The sequence below is a fragment of the Heteronotia binoei genome, chromosome 1 (assembly GCF_032191835.1).
Source record: "Heteronotia binoei isolate CCM8104 ecotype False Entrance Well chromosome 1, APGP_CSIRO_Hbin_v1, whole genome shotgun sequence".
Taxonomy (NCBI): domain Eukaryota; kingdom Metazoa; phylum Chordata; class Lepidosauria; order Squamata; family Gekkonidae; genus Heteronotia; species Heteronotia binoei.
In genome coordinates, this window is record NC_083223.1 from 92,328,836 (window position 1) to 92,349,354 (window position 20,519).

At 41.8% G+C, this 20,519-nt stretch overlaps 1 protein-coding gene across 2 annotated transcripts in view; it reads right to left on the reverse strand.

Moving 5' to 3' along the window:
- ASCC3 (activating signal cointegrator 1 complex subunit 3) overlaps positions 1-20,519 on the reverse strand; it is a 407,532-nt gene that overhangs the window by 250,391 nt on the left and 136,622 nt on the right. For both annotated transcript variants that reach the window (XM_060237502.1, XM_060237501.1), the window contains exons 12-13: positions 3,864-4,040; positions 1,595-1,666 (exon numbers count right to left, since the gene is read on the reverse strand). In XM_060237502.1, the coding sequence (XP_060093485.1) occupies positions 1,595-1,666; positions 3,864-4,040 (249 nt within the window). The remainder of the gene's footprint in view (positions 1-1,594; positions 1,667-3,863; positions 4,041-20,519) is intronic.

Consider the following 20,519-nt stretch of genomic DNA (forward strand, 5'->3'; position numbering starts at 1 on the left):
TGGGAGCACATACAGCCGGGGCTGCGCGGGCTGCACTGGTTGCCAGTGGCATACCGAGTTCGCTACAAGGTGCTGGTTATTACCTTTAAAGCCCTATATGGCCGAGGACCTACCTACCTAAGGGACCGTCTCTCCCCATATGAGCCCCAGAGGGCACTGAGGTCATCTGGGAAAAACCAGTTGAATATCCCTGGGCCAAGGGAGGCCAGACTGAAGGCCACCCGGGACCGGGCCTTCTCTATTACTGCTCCATTACTGTGGAATCAACTCCCTGAGGAGGTGAGGGCCCTACGATGTTTAGATGGATTCCGAAAGGCCTGCAAGACCCACCTCTTCAGGATGGCCTTCAACTAGTGGAAAACTAGTGACAAACTAGGTATGCTGCTGGAAATGCTTTTATTCTTGAAATGCTTTTACTCTCGGAAATTTACTGAAACCTGTTTATAACGCCATATTGTTAAGTTAATTTTAATAATTTGTAATTGTTTTAACCATGTTTTATAAGTATAATCGATGTAATGTGTGTTTTCTGTTGTGAGCCGCCCTGAGCCTGCTCCGGTGGGGAGGGCGGGATAGAAATAAAAAATTATTATTATTATTACTAAAGGTCATTAGATAAAACACATGTACAATTGAAGACAGAATTGGAACAGATATAGATATTCATATATAAATGTGAACAAAGAGAAGGTATTAAAAGCTCTGAGATATAGATCATTTTGCTTATGAGTATTAGGACAGTTCCTGTTAGGGATCTTCACACAAAAATCCAACACTTTGCAGATGTCTGATCTGGTGTAGTGGTTAAGTGCACAGATTCTTATCTGAAAGAACCAGGTTTGATTCCCCACACATGTGCCTGTGATGCGACACTGAGTCAGTCACAAGTTCTCACAAAGCTGTTCCTCTCAAGAGCAGTTTCTGTCAGAGCTCTCTCAACACCTATCTGTTGTGGGAAGGTGAAGGGAAGGAGATTGTAAGCTGCTCTGAAACTCCTTTGGGTAGTGAAGGTCAGGGTATAAATCAAATCTTTTCTTCCTCTTCTGCTTGTTAACAATAGATCAATAATGTTTTGGCTAAAAATTGGTAAATTAACTAAAAAGCTCAGTTATCTACAATGTGCTCCCCACCAAAGGAGGAAGGGAGGGAGGAAGGAAGGAAGGAAATAGATGAGGAAGAGGGAGAAGGAAGTGGAAAGAAAGCAACTTTAACTTTAAAAGCATTGGCTTGGAGAAGTGATTGAAAGAGAGAATTGCCTTCTCCAAGCTGGCCAATGGGGTGGTGGGGGCTTCAAGAGCCACAGTTTGGCCACCCCTGTTCTATATGGCGAAAGAGAAATAAATAACCAGTGACATGTGGGAAAAGTATTCCACATACTTCAGATGTTGACCTGCAACAGCTTTGATTTTGCAAACTTCCTTCTGTAAAACATTCATTTTAAAATATTTTTGCTATTTCCAAAAGCCTCAGAAGGCTGAGACAGCTGGCTCAGAGGAAACAGAAGGAAATCAAAGTGTTTATGCCTGCAAAAAATAAAGCCTTATTAATATTATTCACAGGCTCATAAGTAAAAAAGCAATAAAACTAAACATACCTGATGTCCAGCAGTTACTTGCTTCAAAACATTTTCATAACAAACTTCATCCATATTATTCAGTTGCTGCACCTAGGCAACATGATAAAGATACCTTATTATATTACCTAAAAGTGAAGCTCATTTTTTTAAAAAAATATTCACTAACATTTTGAATGTGGAAATCTATTTTCAAATGTGTTGCTAATGCTTGATAATGCAGGCACAGTTTGCATAGCAATCAGACATTTCTCTTTCACTGAGATGCTTTGGGATGGCATTGCATATATCTTATCTCCCAACTGGAGAATTTTGACATAGTGAAGAAATCTCCCCCACACAACAAAATTGGGCTACTTAGTATTTATTTAGTAATCTATTTTGTAGAGAAATTGGAAGAGCAACAGTGTGTGGTAGGGAACATGGAAAATCCCACTCCTCTGGCCGTCTTTCTTTCTTTCTCCTTGCTATGCTAAACCTTGCCATCATCTCTTGTTCTCCCCTCCACACGCTGTTTTCTGCACTGCCATATCAAAGCAGCACAGAAATATTTTAAATAAATAAATTCATTTGCATTTGTAATCTTGTTTTTATGTTGTGATTGTTTGCCCTTGTGGACCATAAGCTGAGTAGAAAGGTGGCATGCAAATCCTTCAAACAAACAAAGCATTTATGTGCAACCAGGGCTTTTTTTCTAGTGGAACCCAAAGGAGCAGAGCTCCGCCTGGGCTGGCCAGGGCTCAGCTGGCCCAAGTTGCCATGCAGCAGCCATGTGTTCCCAGGCCAGGTAGTGTGGCCTAATATGAAATGAGCTCCTGATGGTTTTTTTCTACAAAAAAACCCCAACTCAAGGCATTCAGAGTCAGATACTCTGTGGCTTATTCTGTTCATTAGGAAAAAAAGGGCAGTTGATTATAAGGGATTAACTCACTGACAAACCAGTAAGGACTGTAGATAGATCCAAGAGGGCAGCCATGTTGGTCTGAAGCAGTAGAACAAAGTACACATGAAAGCTTACATTCTGAATAAAACTTTGTTGGCCTTAAAGATGCCCTTGATTCCTACTTTGTTCCACAGTAAGGACTGTCTTCTCGATTACAGTGACAAAACATTGAGGAGAAAGGGGAATACATCATGGTCTAAAAAAACCCCCTGAAACCCATTCCAGACAATGGAGAACATAATTTTTATCAGGGTAATCAGTAAGTGGAAATGAATGCTAATTATTTTTTTCTGACACATAAACTTCTATGTTGTAGTATTATGTATGTGAGCAAATTCAGAAATTATGGTGGTGGGAAGTGCCATCAAATCACAGCCAAGTTATGGTGACCCTATGAGTTTGTCAAGGATAGAGAGAAACAGAGGCAGTTTGCCATTGCCAGCCTCTGTGTAGCAACTATGGACTTCCTCGATGGTCTCCCAGCCAAGTATTAACAAGGGCTGACCATGCATAGCTTTAGAGAACTGATGAGACTGGGTTACCTGGGCCAACCAGATCAAGGCAAATTTTACAAGGACCAAAAAGAGAATGACCAAATAATATTGATGTCTTATTTATTCAATATTGGATAATATCCAAAGCAGCAATTTATACATCTGCCCTGTGGAAGTAATTTTGATTAAGCACCAGTCTAACACATTGACTAAAGCAACAGTTCAAGTATTACCTCAGCCAAGTCTAGAGGAACTTAGGCAAACCACAACTCCCTGTTCAAATATAGGTACAATTCTACAAGGCTGATGGGAGCATTACCAAGATAATGTACACAAACTGCTTTAGAGCATTAAAAACATTATTTAAAATTAATCCAATGTAGTGCAACAGTTTGAATTTTGGACTGAAATTGGGGAGGCAAACACTCAAATCCCTGTTCAACCACTAAACTCACTTGTTGACCAATCACACAGGAGCCTAGGACAAGTATACGGCAGTAACAGATAAATCAGCCAGTTCAGAGAACTGAACTAGGATCTGGGAGACTCCAGATTTGAATATCTATTCTGTTAAGCAACCTTGCTAGATGACCTTCAGTCAGTCACACATCCTCAGCCTCACAGAGCTGTTGTGAGGATAAAATGGAGGACAGGCGAATGATGTAGGCCACTTTAGTCCCCACTGCTATAAATGAAGTAAATAAACATACATCAGCAAATATAGTTACACATATTTATATTTTGCTATAACAGGAATTAAGATAGTAGGAAGTCACTGAAGTAGAAAAGTGTGGCTTTAACGTATTTTATAATCTCTAAACATCTTCTTCCAGCTCTTTTACAATAAATTTACCTTATTGATTGTCTTGATCCCTATAAATGTCTGCCCAAGTGGAACAGGTCGAAAACGGCCATCAAAATAAAACAGTCCAATATAGGGATTAACATGCAAAAATGTGGCAACATCAAGGTAATTAGGTAGAGTAGCTGAAAGGCCCAAAATCCTTATCATGCTTTGTGTAGATTCAACCTGTAGTAAAAGAGAGATATTGTTTACTCAAAAATTTTGTCAATTAGAGATGCTATATAATAAAGACTACATGCTACTTCGTCAGAATATTAAAAATCAATAATTTAAAAAAGCATAAAGATACAATAGGAGACACCTGGAAATCATTATTATTATTATTTCTACGTTTTAAACAACTTTATTGGATTGTAATGCACTCTACATATGACAGGTATATCTTACAAAATAACAAGGTGAAGGATAGCAATACAGTACCTATCAGTATTATATGAAAGCTAGTGCAGAAATATGAACCAATTCAGTCTACAAATATATAATTACTTAAATAACTAAATATCAACTACAATAGGGAAATGGGAAGGGTATAAACATGACTATACAGTTATTGTACAATCCGGGTATACCTAAAGAAATATCAAAAGTAGAATTATAGCAATAGGAGGTCTTTATGCACCTTATTTTTTTGTCAAAGAATTAATATAGAATGGATCATTGTCTAGTTTTTCCAGAATTGGAAGCCAGATTGCTATATAATTGGTATGCACTTGGTAGGGATCTTTTTGATCCAGGGCTGCCTGAATTTTATCCATAGCAATATGTTCCCAGATCTTGAGGAACCAGGAATCAAGTGACAAATTGTTTGCGTTTTTCCAAGATTGTGTGATAGTCATTTTTGTGGCCGTTAAAAGTTTGACAATTAGAGATTTTTTTGTCAGTTGTCAGTTGTATGCCAGACCAGTTATTAAGAAGTATAACTTCTAGAGTATCGGGGATTATAATGCCTATTAAGGTTGAAAGATGAGCACATACTAGAGTCCAGAAAGATCTGATTTTTGGACAGTCCCACCAGCAGTGGATGTAAGATGCTTTGAAGCCACAGTTCCTCCAACAATCGGAGGAGCCGTGGGGCATTATGTGGGAGAGTCGTTGAGGTGTGTGGTACCAACGAGCTATTAACTTGTAGTTTTGTTGGGATATGTTTATTATGTCTATTATATGTTTATTATGTAAAGTTCCACTGGCTCATATGGAGTCCCATTGTTCTGGAGAACGTATAATATTACAGTCTTTGTGCCACAAATTGGTATACAAAGGTAAAGAGAGTTCTAATTTGGATAAAATAATTTAGTATAATTGTGAAATGAGTCCTTTTTTCTTTTTCTTTTTGACAGGTGGAGGATCAGATGTTCAAAGTCTATCGAAGGGCGAGAAATTGATTGACTTATTCTGGAGTCTTGTAGTAAATGTCTAATTTGAAAGTATTCAAACCATGGCGATGGAGTTACCAATTTTTTAATCTAACTTTTCTTTACGTAAAACTTGTCTTGTGATGGAAAGGAGGTCAAAGAGAAAGACTCTTGAAGAACTTCTCCAGATTTTATAAGAGGAAGGTAATTGAGCTGGGGGAAACCATTTTTGACCTATGAAAGAAGAAATGATAGAATATCCTGGTGCTAAGTAGGAGCGGTCAGAGTCCCAGACAGTTAGGAGTGCCTTGAGAAAGGGGTTTATAAAGTGCCATGGTGGCCGTTCAGATTTCTTAAGCCATAGTAGTTCATAATATTTGAGAGGGGTGAAATGAGCTTCTTCTATAGACTTGCAAGGGGGTGGAGGTTGTTGGTATAATAGACAGACTTGTAGCCTTATAGTAATGTGTAATGTCTGGAACAGCCATTCTTCCTTTTACTTTTGACCTACATATAGTTGTTAGTTTTATTCTGGCTATTCTGTATTTCCAAATTAAAGAGGTCAGCTTTTGTTGCCAAGACTTCAGCATAAATGGAGATACCTCTATGGGGAGAGCCTGGAATAAGTATAAAAATCTAGGGAAAATAAAAATTACTTGAATTCTTTCCATCCATGATAACTCTAGCTTGTCCCATTGCTTTAAAGTTTTGGAAACATAAGAAAAGGTAGCTTTGCAATTTACTTTTAGTAGGCCAGAGATTTGCAAAGGGATTTTCAGTCCTAGATATGGCCATGTATTTGTGACCCAATGAAATGAATAGTTAGTAGTTATAGCCTTTTTAGAGTTAGGAAGAATTTTGACTGGGTAAAGGACTGACTTGGAGGGGTTAACAGAGACCAGACAGCTTACTAAAGTCAGACAAAATATTGGAAATAACTGGCAAGGATTGTATGGGATTTGAAATGTATAAAACAATATTGTCTGCAAATAAGCTGATTTTAAAGGTAAGATCTTGAACTGTAATGCCAGGAATCTTTGGAGAGGACAGTATCGTCTTCGTGAGAGGCTCTATAATCATGGCGAATAGTAACAGCGAGAGAGGACAGCCTTGGTGTGTCCCTCTTTCCAGAAGGAGTGTGGGAGATCGTTGACTGTTGATTTGTAAAAGAGCAGATGGACAAGAGTAAAGTTTTTTTTATGACTCTCATAAACTTTGACCCAAAGCCCATGTGATGTAACACTCTGTGTAGGAATTGTGGCTCTACACTGTTGAAAGCCTTCTCAATGTCCAAGGCAAGAATACAGGATTCATACATTGAAAGGCACAGTATTGTATCAGATTAAGTGTTTGTCTCATATTATTAGTAATGTCTCAATTTGGGATAAAGTCTGAATGTTTGATGTGAATATAGGAACCTATTATACGATTTAGTCTAGCAGTCAAAACTGAAGTGAACAATTTGTAATCATTATTAAGTAATGATATGGGGCGGTAGGATTTGGTGTTAAGTGGGTCTTTCTCTTTTTTAGGTATAAGGACTATCTTCGCCTGAGACCATGAAGGAGGCATATGACCTGACTCCATGATGAAATTACATACTGCAATAAGATGAGGTATAAGAGAGGGGCCAATTTTTTTGTAAAATTCTGAGGGTAATCCGTCTCTGCCCAGAGTTTTATTGGGTTTAGTAGTTTTAATAGCTTTGTTTATTTCTAGAGAGGTTATGGGTGAGTCCAAGAAGCATTGGTGCTCGAGGGATAGTTGGCTAAGAATGTTTTGATCTTGTAAAAATTTGTCTATTAAAGAGGAGGGAGGGTTGGTTGAAGAGTACAGCTGTTCATAGTATTAATGGAAAATTTCTAAGATTTTTTTTGTTGGAGGAATGTACTTTACCTAGGTGATCCTTGATAAAATAGATATGTCTTTCACCTATTTCTTTCCTAAGTTTCCAAGACAGCAATTTTAAAGAACAAGGGTGATTATGCCAATATCTCTTTTTTAAAAAGTAAATTCTTCCTAATAGTGGAGGATTCCATCAGATCCAATTTTTTTCCTTTCCAGCAAAATTTGGTATATTTTTTTGAGCCTGTCTGCTTGTATTTTTGTTCTAATGTTTTAATGTTATCTAGTATGTTTTGTCTAAGTTCTAGTTTTCTCTTCTTATAGGCAGAGTTCAGGGAGATACAATTGCCTCAGATGACCACCCTCATAGCGTCCCATACAATGTCTTTGGAGACACCACAATCCGAATTATTTTCAAAATAAAGTTTAATCTCTTGCTCGATTTGTGTGCAAATTTCTTGCTTTAAGAGAATGGTCTTGTTCAACGTCCAATTATATGTGGATTTTTCTTGGGGTGTAATGTTTAGTGTACAATCCAGTCAAGCATGGTCAGGAAGTGTTCTGAGCCCTATATTAGTGTGAGATATATGGTTTATTAAAGAGGGGGAGATGAAAAAATAATCAATTCTCATAAAAATATTGTGTACAGCTGAAAAATAAGTGTAGTCTTTGACCCCAGGGTTTTGTATTCTCCAGATATCATATAAGTTAAAGTTTTGCAGAATGGATTGCAAAGGAGCTGAAGAAACAGTTGTGGGAGGTGTAGCTTAAATGATCTATCGCATTTGGGGTCAACTATTTGATTAAAGTCTCCCCCTATGATAACTACACCTTCTTGGAAAAGGGCAAGTTTAGATAGTGTTTCTTTAATGAAGATAAGTTGTGCGGTATTAGGGGCATATAATGAAATTAGGGTGAATGGAGAGTTGTTAAGCAGACCTTTTATGAAAATATATCTTCCATGAGGGTCAATTTCTTGGGCAGAAAGTACAAACCGAATTCTTTTGGAGAGTAATATAGCCATTCCATGTGACTTGAATGTACCAGAAGCTGTGTATTGTGTGTGAAACCATTTTAAGCGAAGAATGGTGGTGTTTGCCGCCTTAATATGGGTTTCTTGTAAAAAAAAAAAGTAGGTCTGGTTGTAGTTTGGTCAGAGCAGAAGAGAGGCTTTTAGCCTTGATGACATTGTTAAGGCCTCTGCAATTGAGAGAGATTAATTTTAAATCTGTCATAACAGTATTATATTAAAAGATAGTGAAATGAAAACAAATAATTAAAAAAACTTTACGTTATGCTTCATATTGACTGTGAGGCCCAATGACGTTACGCAAATTCTCTTCACAGTGAAGATAGGAAGTTTTGGTTGAGTAAATTCAGTCAACAGCTGTATTATCTTATTGCTCAAATTTCCATAGGAACATGCAATAACCATAAGAATAGAATCAGTAACCTTAAGGACAAAGCTATATAAAACCATTTTATCCTCTGCTGAGTTACCTACTAAAGGTAAAATAAAAATATATTGTTCAGAATCTTGATTGTGGCCTAAACTTAACATTGTAGTTTTGATAGTTCTCAAACCACTCCACAAGAGTAGACTAAAAAACCCATAAAATTTCAATATTACTCTACTTAGTTCGTGGACCGTAACAGGAAAGTAATTGACCGAACCAAAGATGCCTAAAAGTAGCAAGTTGAAAAAGCCCTTCCATGGGCAACAACATTGAGTAACATTTTTCCCCTTGAAAAAGGTTAACAACGACAACAAATACAACACAAAACTAACTAAGCTGTTCATTGTTTCTTAATGGAGAACAATAGAATTCTGTGTAGTAATTAGAACTATTCAATATATGGAGAGCAGGAGGAAGGGATGTCCCGACTGTCCCTTTGTACGTAGAGCAAAGTGGTTAACAAATCCATTCCCTTTAAAATGAGAAAACTAAGAACAAGTGCAAGAACGACGTTCCTAAACAAAAGTTTAAGCTAGGCATTGGGTGGAATAAAAGTTTATAGTGTACTTAATGTCACCTTCTTGGTTTGTAAGAAAATGGCAAATTAAGTGGTCAAGATGAGTTGGCCGGGTTCGAGTCAGTAGCTGGAGGAGGGTCCATATGTAGCTGCTTGAGGAGTCCACCTCCAGAAACGAAGTCAGAAGCTGACAACTGAAGACCCTGATGAACCACAGAAATTTGTGTGGGGGAGGACCATCGAAAGAGAATCTTATGTTAAGCGAGTAGATTCAGAATCAGCTTCATTTCTTTTCTGTGCAGCAAAGTCTCTGGTGAAAGGTCAGCCAGGACCAGTATCTTCTTTCCATTGTAGAGTAAGCCATCTTCGGAATGGGCTTTCCATAAAATCGAGGTTCTGGTCCTGGAATCTGGGACCGTGGTCAAGATGTCTCATGGGAAGTCCTTAGAATTAGGTTGTTGGGTGCCCAAATGATAGGCCAAATCAATAAGCGGGGCGACGCCATCTTGTAGGTTTAGAGCGGAGGCGAGCCAAGTCGCGATGAAAATCCTGATCTCTTGATTTTCTTCAGCCTGTTCTGGCAGCCCTCTAAATTTCAGGTTTGTAGCCCTTAATTTATTGTCCAAATACAGCACCTTTTCTTGGAGCCAGAGATCAGAACGCTGAAGGTTCTCCACAGCGTCCTGGGCTTTAGATGCCAGTTCAAATGCTGAGTCAGCAGTTTGAGTAACCACCGTTAATGTTTCATTTATTTTTTTGAGTTCATTTTGAACAGGAGCGATAGCACTGGAGATTTGGTCTCCAAGAGTCTATTCCAAGCAAACTATGACTGCGTGGAACGTCTGAGAGGTAAGTAAAGGGCTTTCGTCTGAGCTGGAGGAGTTTTCGGATGCCATTTTCTGAAAAGTATTAGGCTGAGGAGAGTTAGCAGTCGCATCAGGGCTCGTCGAAAAAAAGTTAGTTACCTTTTGGGTTCTTGAGGGAGCTCTAGAGGCTGCTCTGGTTCTTTCAGAGTTCCGTTTGCCCATGCCCGAGTGGAAGACAAGTGTTTGAAGGGAACGGGACAAAGATAAAGGGACAGCAAATCGGGAATATCTTCCTCAGGCGTCTACCATGTTCCGAGTCGCCTCGCCCTTCTCCTGGGAATCATTATTAATGTTTTTCCACAGTGTCTAGCACAGGCATTTAAACAGGGCTATGGGTCAAGGAAAAAGCTTCTTATTCAAAAACTGAGTACTGAGTTCAGGACATACATTGAATGAACTAAATTTATCTTAGGTTAAAAAGATAGTACAGAACTGCTTCACACAAGGTAGTTTTTAAATCAGAGCAAAATAAGCTGATTCCAACATTTCCCAGATTGTGCTCAACTTCCTAGTTATTCACTCTTAACCTAAGCAAAGAATTGCTTCAATAACACTAGGAGAAAATAGCCTCATGGGAGTATTCTGCCTGGAGTACTAAGAACTGTTTTTGATTAAAAGGACAAAATTTTAGTATGTACACCAAATGGTCTTACGGCAAGACTTTTTCACATTAATACAGTAACTAAATGGATTTAAGTCAAAGTATATTCCAGTAATGAATCACAGGTATATCTAATTGACAAGTTACTGTAACAGTGTAAGGAAATATGGACACCATCACATTTCTCAATTATTGAAACTAGTGCACACTAAAAAAAAAGGATTGCAGGCAAGTTTTATGGCTAGAGCTGTAAAAATATATAAATTTATGTTTCCCATACTGCTACTTCTAAGGTGGCTTTTTATCTTATATTCTAACAGACAAGAATGGGTCCAACTGTAGCTACTTATATCTGCAGATCGAGCCCACAGTAAAAGAATAGAGATATTTATCCAAACTTTGGGAACCCCCTAGTTTGCATTAAAAACCCAGGGGAAAACCAGGGTCAGGATGGCTTGTTAAACCTCCTAAAACAGAGGAGTGTCTTCAGTGTAAATGCAGAAAATGCTTTTCTGTAGGAGCTGCTGCGCAGGGGAGGTGCTGTAACTAGGCTGGCCACCAATGAGTTACCAGGATATGCTACTGCAGCCTCCAGGACCAGTGCAGCTCTCAACATTGCTGCTGCAGATCTTCCTGGTGTAACTCCAGACATTGCTGCTGAAGCCAGTGCAGCTTCCACTGTTGCCACCATAGCCCCCAGCTCTGGCATGGATTCTAGGGCTGCTGCTGTGGCCAGTGAAGCTTCCATAATCACCGCTGCTATTGCCCTCAGGCCCAGCAAACCTCTCCATCACACTGCTGGCCCCATGCAATCCAGATTGGTCTGGCCATGGTCAGAGATTTCAAGGAAGCCAGCCATCTCTCTCTGGGATGGGGAGAGGAGGGCAGAGTATTGGGGATTGGAGGGAGGAGTATAGAGCACCGGCAACATGGTGGAAGGTAAATACAGAATCAAAGGTGCATGGTTAGAGCAAGAAGGATGAGGGTACAATGGCACAGAGGGTAGGAATGAAAGGCAAGGGGAGAAGGCAGTAAGGATGGGAGGGGTGGTGGGAAAGCAGAACAGAGGGGATGGGAGTGGGATGAGAAATGTAGGACATAAAGATGGGCGAATGATGCTCCCTGTCCACAAGTCCCTTGGGGTTCCCCACTTGTGCATCTTAAATTACATGTTGTCACTCCATACATGATTGATTTGATTCTTAAAGAATGCTTGTTTAAAGTTCCCTTCCAGTGATAACATGGTTGCAGATTAAAGGGTTAATTCTGGATATGGTTGGATATTTTACTAGTCTTGATGTTTTATATATATATATATATATATATATAGAGAGAGAGAGAGAGAGAGAGAGAGAGAGAGAGAGAGAGAGAGATTGATTTTAAAGGGATTGCATTCCTAAAAGAGATTTAAAATTAGTATTGAGCTTGTTAACTGCAGTAATGATTTATACAGCTGCGAGTTGTAAAAAGAAGAGTGCACCAACGTGAATGTAACAGTTCCAGGGGACATGGCCAACAACTTTTACACGAATGTGTTGTTACAGTACATGAAGAAAAACAGTAAAGTTTATTGAAAATTAGATTCTTTTCATTATTTATTGAAATGACAATTAGTTTCATGTTAATCTGCTTACTATGTTCTCAACAGTAAAATGAAATAATTGTAATTCAAATTATATTAAAAGGCTGCATAATATTACTTCTGCCTTTCTCTACCTTCAGAGAGATTTATCTCTTTCTTAAACTAGTACCATTAACTGGCTGGAACAGGAGCCAGCCACTGAAATAGAATTAGAAAACTGTAACCACTGGACTCAAACTTTGTTCTAAAATTATTGGTATCCAAAAGGATGAATACTTTCCTCCCCTTTGCTAGTCCGCCCCTCCCCAACTAATTCCAGAAGGTCATCTCTCTGACTTTGCAAAGGTATACAGGCATTATAAAAAAAAAGCAAGCACCAGTCGTTTCCGACTCTGGGGTGACATCACATCATGACATTTTTATGGCAGACTTTTCTTGGGGTGGTTTGCCATTGCCTTTCCCAGTTATCTACACTTTACCCTCAGCAAACTGGGAACTCATTTTACTGACCTCAGAAGGATGGAAGGCTGAGTCAATCTTGAACCAGCTACCTGAACCCAGCTTGCTGGGATCAAACTCAGATTGTAAACACAGCTTGGACTTCAATATTGCAGTTTACCACTCTGCGCCATGGGGCATTATACAAACATACAAAAAAAGTGCATTTTTACAAGTGAAGATTATACATTGCATAATGACCAGGATGCAGGATGGCTGAAGTGGACTGTGTGTCTACAATTCTGCAGCAGCGGGATTATCAGACCTTTCTCAGGCAACCTACTTAATCCCTTTGTTTAAAGACATGTAACTCAGATGACTACATTTGAGAACATGTACTAGGATAACATCACACAGATTTCCATGGCACTAGGCATATATACATGTCTACAATTGCAAGTCTTGGTTGTTTAGTAATTGGCTATTGACATAGCTTAAATTATGAAAATGTAACAACAGAGTATAATTAGCATAGAACCCATGCACAGAAACAAGCCTAAAAGTATATGCACCTTAACTATTCAGAACGAAATGCATTTGTTACTAAGCAACTACCCAACTGAGTAATGCTATAAATGAATTAATTCTGCAACAAATAAACCCTGATGTTTAAAGTACTCTAGGTGCTCAAGACTCCATTAATAATACTCTTAAATCAAACAATAAAGGGGTGGGGGAGAGCACAGGAATAGCAAGATACACAGAACAACAGCTTGGATCCCAAGTTCCTTTTCTGCTGACAGAAGGAAGGACAATTTTCACTGATTCCTCCTTCTCTCTGCAGCCACCCTGCCATCACTTTGATCCCCCAAGATGTTCTTGGGTGTCCACTATCCCATGTGGACACACTTACAGGGGACAAAGAGGACTGCAGCTACAAAGAGAGGCGGGAAGGCCCCATTCATACTATACTAGCAGAGCTGTACTGCATCCAAGCCTACCAAAGTCTTGCAATTCTGCACTTCTATAAATCAGCTAAACTAAATATATCAGTTTTTTTTAAAATTATCATCAAAGCTGGCAGCTAAATAAAACACTTTTCAACTTTTCTTCTGCTATATGTGCCCACATAAAAAAAATCTTCATTTTTTACTTTAGCATTTAGTGAAGCTGATCAATGAATCCTACCAATAAATTAATGAAAGCAGTTACTCACTGTAACAGACTGCACTTCTAAGAGCTTCGAAGTGATCTACAAACAGATAAAGGATTGTGAAAGGTCACAGAACCAGAGAGCTTTGAATGATAGGCTGCTCCAGATAGGCAGGTTGCTTACCTGTAACTGTAGCTCTTCAAGTGGTCATCCGTGCATTCACACTCATGGGATATAGCGCCTGCGCCGATCCCTCGAATTGGTACCTAAAAAGCCCAGAATTTTTCACGCTCGACACCAGTGGGCATGCACAGGCGTCCCAGTACGTATGCTCACCGGAACAAGTGCCCGGATCCTGCCAGTTCCTTCTTGACCACTGTAAGCTCCTAATATAGGGAGACCATCAGCAGTGGGAAAGGAGGGCAGGTAGTGTGAATGCACAGATGACCACTCTAAGCTCTACAGTTACAGGTAAGCAACCTGTCTTCTTCGTGGTCTCTGTGCTTCACACTCATGGGAGATTAGCAAGCAAGACATGCCTGGAAGGGGGAAGACAATCAACCAGAAGAAACAGCTTGCAGCACCACAGCTCCCAGACGAGTTCTCCGCTGGGCATGCACATCCAGAGCATAATGCTTCATGAATGCATGAGGCGAGGACCAGGTGGCGGCCTTGCACATGTCCGTCAAGGAAACGCCTTTCAGGAACGCCACCAACATCGCCATCGCTCTAGCAGAATGCCCACGAATGGACCCAGGCAACAGCTTCTTTGCCAACAAGTAGCACAGTTTAATAGTCTCAGTGAGCCACTTCGAAAGCCTCTGAGATGAAATTCTGGAACACAACTTAGGAGCAGCATAAGAAACAAAAAGATGCTGGTCCTGACAAAAACCCTTAGAACGACTCAAATAAAACAGTAATGCATGCTTAACGTCCAAAGCGTGCCACTGACGTTCCTCATCCGAGGAAGGCGTGGGATAAAACATGGGTAACCAAACGTCCAACTTAAGGTGAAACTGGGAAACCACCTTAGGAAGAAAAGAAACATCAGGAGTCAACGACACTCCAGACTCATGAAAAACTAAATATGGGTAGTCACAACGCATAGCCATGAGTTTCCCTACACGGTGTCCTGACGTGCTCGCCACCAAAAAAGCAGTCTTCAATGACAGAAATTGAAGAGAACAGGTTGCCATTGGTTCGAAGGGATGCCGAGTCAACCTGTCTAATACTAAAGGCAAGTCCCACAACTGTGGAGGTGATCTTGATGGAGGATGCAATCTAAGCAGTCCTTTTAGAAACCTCTTCGAATAAGGATGAGCAAAAACTGAATGCCCTTCAACAGACTCATGGTACGCTGATATTGCTGAAAAAAAAACTTTAACAGAAGAAAAAGAAAATCCAGCATCCACCAAAGATAACAGAAAGTCAAATATCACCGACAGACCCACCCGTTGGGGTGAGACTGTAGGGTCAGCCAAAGACTGAAGAAACTTCCCCCACTTCCTGTCATAGGAAGCACGGGTAGACAACTTTCTACTATTTAGAAAGATGTGTTGGACTCTGCTGGAGAGCTCACAGGGTCGATGAACCACGCCGTCAGCTTTAGATGAGGCACGTTGTGATGGAACACGTGTCTGTCCTGGGCTGACAGAAGGTCCGGTTCCGCTGGAAGCTGATAAACCCCCTTGCTAATTGAAACAAGATTGGGGACCAGTTCTGCCGAGGCCACCACGGTGTCACTAGAATGCACCGCAGTCTCTCCCTCACAATTTTGTTGACAACTCTTGTCAGCAGAGGCAGAAACAGATATAGAAACCAATAGTTCCACGGGAACATCAGACCGTCTCCCAATGACTCTGGATCCATGCCCCCCCTGGAATAGAACAGAGGACTTCCGATTCCTGGCTGTGGCAAACACATCCACCTGAGGATACCTCCAGAGCTGAAAGGAAGCGCCACTGCATCTCCCACTCATGCGGAGATGCTTCTCCTCTGCTCAATGAATCCGCCTGCAGATTGAGCACCCCTGGAAGATACGCAGCCTTTACGTAGATGCCATGCTCCAGGCACTCCATCCACAGTTCTACTGCTAGTGCACAGAGCCGTCGAGAGACTGTCCCACCCTGCCTGTTGACATAACAAAGGGCTGTAGTATTGTCCGTCAACAGGGCAACCGCCTTCCCCACTACCATGGGACGGAAAGACCGAAGGGTGAAATGAATTGCCAACAATTCCAGATAGTTTATGTGGCAACGAGCCAGCTGTGGAGGCCACGGGCCTCCCACACACAGAGAATCCATGTGAGCACCCCAGCCCAACAAAGACTCATCTGTGGTGATCGTAACTGTCGTTACAGGTAGATGGAAGAGAGCTCCCTGACATATGTTGTCTCTGGATTTCCACGGTCCGAAAGATCGAGGGTGGAATTGTAAACCTCTTCCAAGGTGAGTCCCGTAAAGGCCGAAACTGTCTGAGGAACCACAGTTGAAGACCTCTCATTTACAATTTTGCAAACAGCAGCACATTTGTAGTTGCCGCCATCAGCCCCAGCATCCGCTGCAGCTGCTGTGATGTGCCCCATTTCTGACTTTGGAAAAGATGGATAAGATTGATAATGTCCATCGCCCTCTGCTGACGCAGAAAAGCGCGGTGAAGGCTTGTGTCCATCAAGGCCCCTATAAATTGAACTGTCCGTGATGGTGAAAGATGAGACTTTGTCATGTTGACCTGCAGACCTAAGGTGTGAAGAAGATGAAGAGTAGTTGCAATATGGCTGGATAGACGTTCTTCCAACTCCGCCACGAGGAGCCAGTCGTCGATATACAGAAAAACGACCATGCCTTGAAGCCGAAGATGTGTGGCTACAACACTCATCATCCTGGTAAACACACGTGGTGCAGTGCACAGGCCGAATGGAAGGGTTTTGAACTGAAAATGGTTAGAAGCTATTGCAAAACAAAGGAAATGCCTGTATGAAGGATGGATGCTGACATGGAAGTAGGCATCTTTGAGATCCAACGTTGCCATCCAGTCCCCTTGGTTGATGAGGGGAAGGATTGTTTGAAGGGTGGACATCCTAAATTTCTGGTACACGATAAACTTGTTCAGATTTCGAAGGTCCATAATTGGTCTCAATCCCCCATCCTGCTTGGGAACCAGGAAATAACGAGAATAGAACCCCCCGTTCTGGCCTCTACGGGGACCGGTTCTACGGCTTGTTTCTGCAAGAGATTGCTCACCTCCACCAGCAGAGGTGGAGAAGGGTGTGTGGTGACAATCAATGACTGAGTCGGAACCTGAACGAAGTCTATCTTGTATCCTTCTGCAATGATGGAAAGAGCCCACCTGTCTGTGGAGATGTACTCCCAAACTGGAAGATATTGACAGAGGCGGATATGTGACAAAAGAGGGGTGGCAATGCATGCTGTAGAAAAGTCAAAGGCCCTGCTTCTGTGGGCGGGCATCCTTAGATTTGCCGGTGGCTGCAGATGCTGAAGCAAATCTATTTTTGTTATTTCCCCTATATAGAGACCTACTCTCTGCTTGCGAAGAGCGAGGTCTCCATGGCTGGTCGGGGGAGAATTTCTGGTAGGGCCTCTTAGGCCAAGATTTATCCCATTGCTTAGGCTTGCCAGCCCTAGAGGAAGCCGGGACACCCAGGTTTCTTGAGGTCTTTATGCTTTGTCCATCTCTTGAAGGACACTGTCAGTGGTTGAACTTAAAAGACCTTCACCCTTGAAAGGCAAGTCTTCAACATAGGCCCTGGTATCAGGCTGAAGAGCTGTAGACCATAGCCAAGAGTGACGACCCAGGGAGACGGCAGAGGTGATGGTTTTGGCCAATACATCCACCATGTGCTTTGCTGCAGTCAGCTGTTGCTTAGCCACAACAAAGCCCTCTTTCTGCAGCTTCTTAAAAGAAAATCGCTTCTCCTCACTCAAGGAAGACAATAACAGTGTGAGCTGCTCCCAAATGGAGTATTGGTAGCAAGCCATGCACACAGCATAATTTACTCCCAATGCTCCAGCTGAACAGAATTTTCTGCCCACATTGTCTAATTTCTTGCCCTCTTTGTCAGGTGGGGAAGAATGGGTCTTACGTGCCTTAGAGGATGAGGAGACCACCACCGAGTTGGAGTGGGCGAACAAAAACTCAGCACCAGCCTCCTGGACCCAATACGTATGGTCCAGTCTTTGCGACAAGATTGGTGTAGATGCCGGTTTTGTCCAGGGCTCTTTCACCACTTGCAGGATAACCCTGGTTACTGGAAGGGCCATAGCCGTCGATGTGTCTCTCTGCATTATGTCGAAGACGGTGTCATCGACGACTGGCTGCGGTTGAACCACTGTGAGGGAGAGGGAGTGTGCCATCCGCTTCATCAGGTTCCCATAAGACTTCAGATCTTCCGATGGAGATACGGGAAGGTCCTCAGCAATATGTGACTCTGGTGAAGGTTCCACTGCCCTGTCAGGATCATCGGTACCGACCTCAGAGTCTGATGACGAAGAGTCTCTTCTCACCGAGCGCTCAGAAAGTATCGGGGTTGACGCACGCTCAGGTGACTGGAGCAATACCGACGAACGTGCTTGCACTTCCTCCACCCACACTCTGTCTCTCGGGAGGGATTGATGCTGATGCACAATGCGTGGAGTGATGTAAAACTCTCGAGAGATGCGAGGCTTCCAACTGCTGATCCCATTCTGGGAAGTCACGTGGAGGGTACCACTGGTATGGTGGGTACGGGTATCCATAGGAACAAGGCCCCTGACATTGATCTCACAGTGGAGGTGGCAGAAAACGTCGAACCATAGCAGCCGGTTCAAGCTCTCTCTGTCCCATAGTTGGTGGATGAGGTGCCAAGGGTTCGTTCGGTGCCGAAGCCTTGATCTCCGATGCTGAATCACTGTCGCTCCGATGATGCGATCCTGATCTTGATGAATGGGTGCATTGGGTAAGGTCTATCTCCTGCTCAGACCCCAACAGACGGATTGGCTGCGAACCTCTGCTTCGACACCGAAGGACTCTGTGGATGCGAAGATGCCAGGATCTTCCGGGGTGGAGCAGGTTGCGTAGATACCGAAGCATTCCGAGAAGGAGAAGGAGTGTGGGAAAGTCTGTTCTTCCACTTCTCCTTTGACTTAGACCTCTTCAGGAGGGACGATTGGGTCTCCAAATCGTCCCAACGTTTCTTGGCCGGAGTCACCACTAACCCTTCAGAGGGTCATTTTGTGGGTCGGCCTCGCTCGGTCGGCAAGTCAGTCTGCACCGGTGATGATGGATCGACCGATGTAACCGTCGGGGCCTGGGTGGCTTCCCCCATCGATACCAACGGGCCCGTTGCCATTTTCGGTGGCTGAAGAGCCGATTCTACAAGTGCCGCCAATAGCCTCGCCACCCGGTTTTTGCGGGTTTGGTTCAAGAAACTTGAGCAATGCGGGCACTAATCGACTCGGTGTCCTTCGCCCAGACACAATAAGCAGAGGGAGTGACCGTCTGAAGGTGCAATTTTGCTACCACACTAGCAGCAACGTTTAAAAAAACCCCAACGCCTTTCCATAGGCATTGGAACCCACACAGAACGATTTCTGAGGGAATGGGGGGGAAATAAAGCCCCGAAGGGGAAAGTCCAACAACAAGTCTTTTTTTTTAAACAACAACTAACTCTAACACTCTAACAACTTTTTTAAACAACAACAACTAACTCTAACACTCTAACTCTAACTTTTTTAAACAACAACAACTAAATCTAACAGCCTATATAACAAGGAAAAATCCAAAGGATATAACCAGGAAAAATCCAAAGGAATCCAAAGGAAACTCGAGCAATGCAGGCACTAATCGACTCGGTGTCCTTCGCCCAGACACAATAAGCAGAGGGAGTGACCGTCCGAAGGTGCAATTTTTTTTTTAAACAACAACTAACTCTAACACTAAACTATTAACGAGGAAAAACAATGGATTATATAACAAGGAAAAATCCAAAGGATTACAAAACCGACCGGAGCAATCAAAAGGAGATCCTATCAACGTGGCAGTCAAAAAGGAACTGGCGGGATCTGCGCGCTGGCTCCGGTGAGCATGCATACTGAGATGCCTGCACATGCCCACTGGTGCCGAGCGCGAAAAATCCCGGGCTTTTTAGGTACCGATTTGGGGGATCGGCGCAGGCGCTATATCCCATGAGTGTGAAGCACAGAGACCACGAAGGAGATCTGATTAGTTAGCATCAAATGATCAGAGAAAGACTTCTGACCTGGATGTTGAGGAGAATTCAGTCTGAATTCAGCCCTGACTGAGAGCAATATAGATGGAGAACTGGGGTAGGTTTAATTTTGAATTTAATTCAAAGTTTCATTAATTAATGAAACCAGAGACTACACTATTGGGAATTCTGCCAACTGATACTACAGAACTGTAGTATCATGAATTGCTTAGATACATGTTGGCTGTGGCCAGAATAATATGGGCAGTCAAACAGAAAGCTGAGGTATGTCCAAACAGTGAAAACTGGAGAGATAAAACGGCAGAATACGCCACCATGGCCAAATTAATAAATATTATAATCAAACACTGGTCAAAGAATTAAAAAATAACTTGGGAAACTATTATGCTTATTATAAGTAAAGATGAAAAAATGAGTGATTTGTATTAAAGTAACTGCAATATCTTTATTATTTTATTCATCAATATAATGATAGCTTAGGCACTAATATAACTAAGGTCGTTAGAGGTAATATAATGGTACAAGTATTCTCTAAAATAATCCTATACACATAACCATAAAATTAATTTTTAACATATATAAACCTATTTTATAATCCTTTTTATTT